The sequence below is a fragment of the Cajanus cajan genome, chromosome 5 (genome assembly GCF_000230855.2).
Source record: "Cajanus cajan strain Asha chromosome 5, NIPB_CcT2T_4, whole genome shotgun sequence".
Classification (NCBI taxonomy): domain Eukaryota; kingdom Viridiplantae; phylum Streptophyta; class Magnoliopsida; order Fabales; family Fabaceae; genus Cajanus; species Cajanus cajan.
Window position 1 is genome coordinate 69186191 of NC_138521.1, and position 10859 is coordinate 69197049.

General features: G+C 26.7%; 1 protein-coding gene across 1 annotated transcript; it reads right to left on the bottom strand.

The window, feature by feature from the left end:
* Positions 1–2008: 2008 nt before the first annotated feature.
* Positions 2009–5256, bottom strand: QQT2 (P-loop containing nucleoside triphosphate hydrolases superfamily protein). Its single transcript, XM_020374627.3, has 6 exons — positions 5082–5256; positions 4658–4787; positions 4323–4549; positions 3708–3998; positions 2544–2749; positions 2009–2407 (listed from the first exon to the last, which is right to left on the bottom strand). Exons 1-6 carry the CDS (start codon positions 5154–5156, stop codon positions 2125–2127), a joined length of 1212 nt encoding a protein of 403 aa, XP_020230216.1. The 5' UTR covers positions 5157–5256; the 3' UTR covers positions 2009–2124.
* Positions 5257–10859: the final 5603 nt, after the last annotated feature.

Genomic DNA, 10859 nt, shown 5'->3' on the forward strand with positions numbered 1-10859 from the left:
AAGATTTTTTAATATTTGATAGATTGTTTAATATGATTTCTAATACATGAAAGATAATTTATATGATTTATTTACTTTTGGGGACTATTTAGAAAAGAGAATAATATTATTGTAGGGATCAAATTGATGAATTACCCTACAAAAAAGTCCAACACTTATAGTTGGATTCTTTTAAGCAACCTTAAAAAGATTGGATCTCAATCCATGTTTATGTAAAAGACTTTACAAAACTACACGTTGGTAATCTCTTCCACTATCGATTGAAGATCTTCTTATTTATTGGTTAAGGAATACACAAATACATTGATTTACCAAAATAATTGTGAAGATGTTATTGGATTTGTAAAAATAAAAGAAAAATAATAATATAAAGATACAAAATTTCTACTAATTGTTTCAAAAGAAAAATGAAAAAAGATAAAATACACGTTTAACTCCAACGAAAGAGGAAAGAAAGCTGGTTTTCTCTATTTTTGATTTGTATTCTAACATAATTTTTTTTATAGTTTAATGAATAATTTTATATTAAAAACAACAGAGAAAAAGTAATTTTTTAGGATAAATTTTATTTTTAATTAGTATTAAAAAATCATAAAAGTTATTAATTTTATACTTTGTTTTATCATTTCAAACAGGAAAAAAAATCCAGATTTCTCCTAATTTATATCCGTTCAAATAATACTTTGAACTCTATTTTCCTTTTATTGCTGCCTCTCCTATTTCTTTTCGTCTAATTTCCTTTCTCTAGGAATTCATTCCTCACAAGGAAGAGACTGCACATTCCGCAGTACTCGGTTCAGAGAGGTTCGATGTTCAGTCAAAATCTAAAATATGATTAGGGTTAAACATCTTTTTCCACCTTCTAAATATGTAAGTATTCATTTTTTAGCTCCTAATTTTAAAATACCTACTTTTTGATCCTCCATTTTCCAAAATGTCAAAATTAACACTATTAATTACCTACAAATATATGAACTCATAATCCTTAATTGTTTCAAGCAAAAATGTTTGGGAATAAAAATCCTAACATAAAAAATAATAGTAAAACTTTATGTTTTTGTAATTTAAAATACCATATATGAACCTTGGGTCACTTAAGCATACATGACATGATTTTTGCTGACTAGGATAATCATTAAATTGAGTTACCGAAAATAGCAAGGAAAGTAAATTTTGACATATTTTGAAAAATGAAGAATCAAAAGTCAATATTTTAAAATTAGGGAATGAAAAACAAACATTTAGAAAGAAAAAAAATTTGTTTAACCCATATGATCATCATGACAAATGGAGAACCCACAGAAACATCATAAATACAGAATAACATGAGTACACATCCAATTATCTGGCCCATATTTCTTGACATGGGATCATGTTCTAAAATAAATCCTTAATATATATTAAAAACTAAAAAGGATAACTATGGTTAGGGGTGTTCATGGATCGATTTTTTCAAAAAATCGATCTGAACCGTTTTATAAAAGTGGATCGGTTAACCGATCTATTTTTTTATAAAGTGGATTGATTTGGTTTTTTTAAAATATGGATCAGTTTTTTTGAAATTGGATCGGTTCGGTACGGTGCAGTTATCCACTTTTTACTCATATATGGATCGATTTTTTCTAAAAAACCGAACCTATCCACTTTGTAAAAATGGATCGGATAACTGAACCGGTTTTATAAAGTGGTTTGGTTCGGAATTTTTTTCAAAATGGATCGGATTTTTCAATATGGATCGGATCGGTTATGGATCGGTTCGGATCAAATTGGATTTTTTGCACACCCCTAACTATGGTCAAGTTCAGGTCTGATGGATGTGGAAATGCCTCTCAGAAACCTTATCATACGAGACAGAATCACTAGAGATTTCTGGCAAATTCCGGCCATTTATAATTATAACTATTATCAGTTCAAAAACAAATTGCATCAAAATCAAGCACAGCTGTCTCTGCAATTAGTGCAAAATCATTAGGCAAAAAAACCTAGAAGGAATACCGCTGACAGCATATATGAAATAAACTGGTTGATTAATTAGTACTCGAAATTTCAAGATTGTATACATGTACCAAATGAAAGTCAAGGTGCTATACAAATCTGATGCAGTCCAACTGGTGATAAATCACATCAGAAGCCAAAATTATCAACCTCCTCATCTTCATCCTCGTCTATAGCATCCTCTTCTTCAGTATATATACCCAAATCATCGTCATCGTCATCTTCCTCATCGTCCATTTCCTCATCCATCATGCTTTTACTTTTACTTGTTTCTTTGTCCTTCAAACCAGTGCTCAAGACTACAGTTTCTCCCCCAGATTTTTCCATGTCCCTCCTCAGCTTATCCATGTTCTCCTTCCTGCGTTCTTCCTCCAAACGCTGCTTCTCTTCACGTCTTTTATCAAGATCAGCCCTAATAGTTGCACGATACAATGAAGTTTTTTGGTTAGCCATTTCAAACACCCTTTTATATATGCCAAGTCAATGGTAATTTAAGTGAGAAATAGTAAAGCTAATAAATAAATAAAACTGTCAAGCTCAGACAATACTTATAGTTTTCCATGTATTCTTCTGCACTGGCTTCGACAGCCTTAAAGAAGGCGTCCAATCCTGCACCAGAAACAGCAGAAACTCCAACTGATTTTAAATTGTTGTAGAATTCATCTAGCACAAGAGAAAGGCTCTGAGTTAAAGTTGACGTGTAGGAGTGATCTGAACTTGCAGCTGCTTGGAATGCCTCAAAATCCTCCATCCACTGGATACTCAATAAATTTTTTTTTAAAAAATAAATAAATAAAAATTGGTGCAATCTACAAAAACAAGACAGATAGTGCAAGTCTTTTTGGTACAAATACAGATCGTGTAAGTTTGATAGGCAGGGAAAAAACCAATGAAGAAACCATGAATAGAAATTAGGCTACAAATAGAGTAGCCTCAAGGCCCATTATATTTTTTGAGCAGAAACAAGTAATTACGCTTAAATACGAAAAAGGGATTTTAAGGAGGGCCCATAAACCCTATAATGGCAAAAGGTCCAATTTCTCTATACAATAAATTCTCCAACGTGAAAGGAAAAATTAATAATTATCTCCATCAATACTGTTTTGCAATTCACTCCAATCTCTCAATTTAAATTACTTATTAACCTTAACTTCATTTTCTCCTATTGAAAGCAAAATGTCAAGCTCCAATAAACATTAGCCCTTTTGACAGATGTGTATACATGCAATACTAGTTAAAGTCAAAGACATGCAATAGAAGGGAGATACAAATAAATATGCCAAAGTGATAAATCCTTCAAAAGATAACAATTATATCCAACTCCCACTTTATAGGACAATGATAAAATCAACTTGAATGTTACGCTTTCTGATCTTGAGAAATCTTCTACTACAAAGCCAAATCAAATCATAGATACAGCCCACATGTCATTGTGTTTCACTCTTGTTTAAAGTTTAAACATAAGACCTAGTTCTAAAAGGCCAACAATTACACTATGTTTTGTAGTTTAAACGGCAATATAATTTGAAGTCATAAGATAATCTGTTGAGCAAATTGGTTTTACTAGTTAGCCACAACCTGATGTTAGTGAGTTGGTAGATCAAAACTTCATATTATTAACAAAACAAAACAAAAATGAACGAACTAATCTAACCAACGCATCATTTGCAATAAAACTAAACACAAGAAAATTCATCTGAAATAAACAATACCTCCAAGGCAAACTGATGCGCTGCTACATCAACCTTGTTGAACGTCAAGATGAGAGGTAACCTTGTCTTATAGAGGATACTACAAGCATACAGCATGTTGCTCATGAAAGTGGTGGGATCTTCTGAACGAGGAGTATCAACTACATAGGTGACTACAGTGGGAAATGTGGATGCAAAACCTTCTGTAATGATAGCACCAGAAGCAGACCAGGTGAATATTTCAATCTGACCAGGGGTATCCACTAGAACATAGTCAAGTTGATCTGCCCGTCTTTCAATAACAGAAATTACCTGAAATTGAAGAGCATAAGCATTAAAAAAATGTGATCACATACACAATATGATCTCAACTGTTGAACCAAGAGTTTAATTAGGAAAAGTAAATCCAGAACATAAGATCAAACAAGCTCGAGGAAAGCTCTCCAATTCAATAATTAAAAAAGAAGCAGGTATCATATATTCTTCTTTGTATCATTAAATCAGTGATACAAATAAGATCACAGATCACCCGTTGAAAGCACTATGTCATTGTGGGTAAAACATCAATTAAAAAGAAGTAACAAATAAGAATGCCACAACTCACGATAGTTTCAGAGATTAACGAGCAAACTTTACCTCATCAAACTTGGTGGCAAACAAGTTCAGGGAAGTCAAAATTCCACCATTAGGACCAAGGTTGAACTGTTTCATGACTTCTTTGTATTTAACAGTGTCTCTTACATCAATGTTAGCAGCATATGGGAGTGTCATGACGGCGGGGTCGAGATTCACCACATAACCCCGAATGTTTTTCAAATGAGTATGACAAACCAAACTATGGAGAAGCGTTGTTTTCCCGCTCCCTAAAACATAAATGAGGTTTATTCTTATCTTAGTCTTCCTTCATAAATCATAGTATAAAATAGTCAAATGCAGAAAATAATTCCAACACCAAGTATAAATGCAATTACCCGCCATTCCAACAACTATGATAATAACCGGTTTTCTTCTGAAGTTAGGCAATCCATTCCCAGACGAGGATCCCTCGATATGCAGCTTGTTCATAGTCTCTGTTAGTTCTTCTTTTTCTTTGTCTTTTGCCTTCAAAACCGAACCAATGAATAAGCATCAAGAATATTCACACTCACGATTGAAATATCAAATTAAACTCATCCAATTAAAAGAAACATAGTTAGGGTTAATCCTTTAGAGAGTAACAAATTAACAATCCTTCGAGCCTAGTACGGTGACCTAGTCGCGTGAAGTCAACCACGAGACCTAACTGCGAAGTTCTCCGCTAAGCAGTGGATTCGGTTTTCTATTTTACTTTATTTTGTTTCACAAAAGCGAACGGAGAAAAAAGGAGAAAGAGCGAAGCGAGTTAGGAGGGCGTACTTGAGCGGCGGGAGAGTCGCCGGAATCCATTTGCATAGGAGCGTCGGCGTTGTTGGAAGCGTTGTCGGCGTCCATTTCCGGTAGCGACGGCGATGTGGAGAGAAGTATTCCGGTGAGGGCAGAGGAGCGAAGTTGGGGTTTTACTTATCTCCAGTGTTTTCACACCTTCGAGGGTTTATGAACATCACCATTTATAATTATATTTAAGTTAATTACATGTATACTGTCAGTGAATTTTTTTTATACTGCAGTCAATCAGAGTTATTAATAATGTCTTTTTATTTACTAATTTAATTAAATTAAAATAATAAAAAAATATTATTAACAGTTCTGATTGACTGCCAATATAAAAAAATTTTACACTAATAATATATAAATTATTAACTCATTATATTTTGGCTATCACTAGTAGACTTAAATTCATTTTTGTCCTTTAGTTTCATTTCGTGATTTTGGTTTTTTATTTTAAAAATTAAATAATATTAATTCACTATTGATATATTAGTCAAAGTGAAATAAAAATTATTGACATATTTATGAATGATTAAAGGGATTGAGACACTTCGTATCTCTAATAATATACAAAGACAAATATTAAAAATTATGGATAAAAATAATTATTTAGAAAAAATATAATTTTTTTGTTATATCTAAGGGATATAATAGTTAATTAAAAAGTGAAAATTAAAAAATGATTATTAAAATATATCCTCTTATAAGTACTAGAAGGATCGAGACACTTCATATCTTTAAAAATTATATACAAATTGCATATTAAAAAGTTGAGTGTAGTTATTTAGAAAATATATAATTTATTTTTATATTTGAGAAATATAATGATCCACTAAAAAGTGAAGACCAAAAACAATTACATGACTCGGTGTTTCATTTATAATATGTATAGATAGATTAATAATATATAATTACACTAATTTAGATAAAAAAATATTGTTTTTGTTTTATATTATAAATTAAAAAATAGATGTCACATATTTATATTAAAGTTTATTAAATTTATAGTATTTTTAATTTATCTTTATTACAGATATCAAGAAAAAAGTAATACATTAAAATATCATATAATAAAAGATAAATATTTTATAAATAATATCATTAAATGAGATAAAACTAGTTCAAATTTTTTTATATATAAGAAAAGATATTTTTTTTTATAATTTATTACTAAAAATTATTTTTATAAAAGTAGTTTAATGGAGATATTGAGACATATAATTTTTTTATCTTCAATTTTTAGTGGATTATTATATTTTTAGGATATAAAAAAAACATATTTATATTCTCTTTGAATGATTATCCGCAATCTTCTAATATTTATTTGTGTGTAATTATTAAAGATACGAAGTGTCTCGATTTCTATAATAAATAATAAAGAAAATATTATTTATTGATATGTCATGTTTTTTATTTAAATTAAAATTTATGATCTATAAATGTTTTAAATTTTTAATAATATTATTTTTTACGTCACTAATACTACTCAGACACACACTAGTATTTTTTTTTAATCTAATTTTAAATGATATACCAACCGACGACAATGTATCAATATTATTTAATTTTAAAAATTATAGACTAAATTTGTAATAAAAAAATTAGGGGACTAAAGTTGTGTATTTGTGAAATTATACAAACCAAAAGTAAATTTAAGCTTAATAAATACTGTATTTTTTTTATATAACTAAAATTTATAATACTTGTAAAATATATTATAATTAAAATTAATAAAAAAATATTTTTATCATATAAATTATATTTAAGATTTAAATAAATAATATAATTTATACGTTAATATAATTTTTTTTATTTTTTGATAAGTTTTAAATAATTTTAAAAATGATAAATAATTGAGAATAATCTTTACAGATATTATTATTGAAAGAATAGTTAAAATAATATAATTGAAGACTTGTCTCTAAGAAAACATTCTCGATCAATAAAATATTTTAATTTATATGAAATGATACTTTAAATCTATAATAAACAATATATATTGCAATATGATGTTGTTTTTAATATTTGATTTTTAAAATAAGAAATTGACAAATTTATCGGTAATGAAAAGGAAATATTGTTAAAAATAATAAGATATGAAACAAAACTCATAAATGTTTTATTAAATATAAATATTATAGTTTAATATATCATGTGTATTTCTTTTAAATGATATTAAATTGTGCATTATTTTAAATTATATTTGTTTTCTTTAAGTGAGAGAATTGCACCGTAAAAAATAATGTGTTCTAATAATTATCGATTAAAAAATTAATAATTGAGATTATCATTAATTTTATATCTTATTTTATAAGAATTTAATTTTATCATTATTGTTAATTGTGAATTGTTATTTTTTTAATTAATAATTATTTCTGCATTTTGTCCACTAAGATATACTCCTTCACTTTAATAAATACATATTTCATTAAATTTAATTTAAAAAATAAAATGATATATTTTTTGCTTAAATATATTTTTAGTTTCTCAAATTCAAAATAAATTTATTTTTGGTCTTTTAAATTTAAAACTATTTTTTTAATTTGTAATTTAATATTATTTTAGTCTCTTAAGTCATCAATAATGTAATATTTTAACTAATAAATATATTAGTAGATAAATTTTATGCGATAATATTTGATAAATTTTATAACAAAATTTGAGTATAAGTAGAGGTGACAAAATAAGCTAGGATCCTTTAATTTGTCAAAAATTGATTGGTTGGGCTAGGTATTTTAGCCCACTAGCCTACCTAATTTTTTATGTTTTTAAATTTATTATTTGTAATATGAGTTTAATTAAGTTATTTTATATTTATTTTATATGTAACATGTAATTTGTTGTATAGTAAATCTATTATACATTTGATTTATTTTATTATATATAATTTGATATTTGTTTTATAAGAATTCAAATTAAATTAGTTCTAATTTTGAAATATTATAAATACATTTACTTTAAATTTAAATAACAAAAAATATATTTAAATCTATATTTTTTTATCAATAGATGAAAATTATATGCTATTAAAAATAAGAAGTTTTAAAAAAATTCAAAAAATACTTCATTAAAAATAATAATAACTAAAAGATTGTTAACAACCATTATTCCTATCATCACTTCACTTCTGTCATTGTTATTATTATTATTATTTATAACACTATCAACACTTTGATGAAAGTCAATTTAAGCACGTTGCAATTATAATTATATGTCATCAATGATAATTGTTTCACATATCAATTGATATGAATTTTTTTTTAGATGCATGTCAACCAATAAAAAAAATTGGCCGCTAACAATTTAAATCAACATTATAATACTTGATTGGTGAATCTATATAAATCAATGTGTAAAAAAGAAGACTTGTAACATATTTGGGTTTACACAATAACTAACAAAATCTCAATCAAGCAAACAATAATATAACAATTGATATCTTTAGAAAACGTATTGTATACGGCACATAAATTATTAAAGTCGAATTTATTATATTTTGTTTTTTCAAACTTCATTAAGTATTTGCGGATATAAGATTCTAAGATAGTGGAGACAATTTTTAAAAGAAAATAATAAAAAATAATAATTATTGTATATACAGATAATAAAATATACATGTTTAAAATAATTATCAATAATTTCAATACACAAAATTATGTAGTACAGAATATAATATTTTAGTTAAAGTGAGGGGATACATCTATTCATCTTCACTATATTATTACTACCTTTCAAAGACATCAATCCATATATTTAATTATTACTAGTAGTATTTTAATTTTTGTTATACATGTTGGATTAGATGATCATGTTAAAAAAACAGTTTTTTTTTTTTTTTCACATTCTCGGCTAGCCTATGCTTTTAAAGGGAAGTGTAAAAGTGAAAAAATATGCGATGTGTAAAAAATACAAAGAAAAACAAATGCATTAGACGTGTAAAAAAAATTATTTACAATAAATATTTACAAATAGAGTTGGAGCTGAAGTGATGTATGTGCATGGAATATGAACACCCAAAAATAAAAAATCTTAGATCGAAGTTGGTTGATATGGTTGAACCAATTTGTCAACAATTGACATGGTAATAGAACAAAGATTTTGCACATATCGATTGGTATCTCTTAAAGGTGAAGTAGGTAGGTTCTTAAATTTATTATTGCATGACTCAGCTTCTAAAATAGCAACATAAGCTTTTTGTTGTACATCCTTATAATCACCCTTGTTCATAGCATTTAAAGCCTCCTGCAAATGGACTTTAACTATCATGTTGTATGAAACATTGCAATTTTTCAAGGCTTTTTTTAGTTTAGGGTTCCCTGCTTGCATACAAATCTTGTCTATATGTTCTAATGTAATAGTGGCATTAGCATTGACAATCTCAAGGGTTAAACGAGCAAATCCGACAATATCTTCTTTAGATCTATGGTGAATTGATGATCGTAAAGTTATAACACAAAGGTGATAATGAGGTGATTGACGGCATATTTGCTCCAATAAACTAGTGTGGGAGAGAATAGATTGACTTGGTGGGACAAATAAAGCTAATAAAATTGCTAAGTATAGAAGAACAATATTTGAAGATCTTATAAGTATCATTTTTCTCATAGGATTGTCTAAAGTACACAATGGAAGGTGATTGAATTGTGCCAATGATTTTAAAAAGGTGATCATAGGCTTTATTAGAGGAACAATACTTGTGGTTTGAGATTTGTATCATTTATAGGAAAGTTTTTAACGTTTTTCCATTATATTCGGATTAAAAATGTGATCTAAAATGATTTTGAATTTTAACTTATAAATTCACGTGTATACAAACTCAAAGAGTTAAGAGAGTTTTTTTTTGCCATGAACTTTTGATTTTGGCCAATAAAAAAAGCTATTATAACCATTCAATTATAAATAGGCTCCAAAATTTTTAAATATAAACACGATAATTTTCCTCCTATCTTACGAGGTATATATTTTTATTAACATCTTTCTATATTAACCCTTTTTCTCTCCCTCCCTTTCTTCTTCCTTACCTCCTTTTGTCTTTTTCTTTTTCTCTTTTTTTCTCTATAAATATATATTATGTAAAAGTAAATTAATTTTGAAAATAAATATTTATGTAGTATTTATATAAACTTACAAATAAATTTCATGAAATTTATTAAATATGATATATAATTAAATTTAATCATAATATAAAATGCAATATATTTATTAGACATAATAAATGCAATACATTACTATTAATTCATGAAATATATATTACTAAATAATATATATGTGTATATATATATATACATACATATATATATATATATATATATATATATATATATATATAAATGAGTTTTTATAGAAGTTGTTAATGTATAATTATGAAAAAAAATATGCCAAAAAAGAAATTTTCATACGATTGTAAAAATAAAATAAAACTTAATATAAAAAGTTATTAGTTTAAACATATTTTTTATTTTTTAACTAAATTAAACACAAAATTATAATGAAAGTATAATTTTTTTTATAAGAATAAAGCATATAAGAAAAAAATGACACCTGATTATGAAAAAATAAATGAAAGTGATGATATGTTAATAACTTAAGTTAGCGTGAATAACTTAAATCTCATGTGGCAATAATAGATTTAAAAAAAATGAAAAGCCTAAATTAAAGAATTATATTAAAGAGAGTGTGAGTAATGGAGAGTTAGATTTAAGAAATGAGAAATAGTATTGAAAGTAGCGAAAGGGCCGAGATAAAAAGGGAGTGAGTGGGCCGGCC

Coding starts and splice junctions, on each gene's coding strand:
- QQT2 (XM_020374627.3), bottom strand. CDS start 5,156: ATGGACGCCGACAACGCTTCCAACAACGCCGACGCTCCTATGCAAATG. Junction 4,788..5,081: donor GCGACTCTCCCGCCGCTCAA/GTACGCCCTCCT, acceptor TCGGTTTTGAAG/GCAAAAGACAAAGAAAAAGA. Junction 2,750..3,707: donor CGCATCAGTTTGCCTTGGAG/GTATTGTTTATT, acceptor TTGAGTATCCAG/TGGATGGAGGATTTTGAGGC.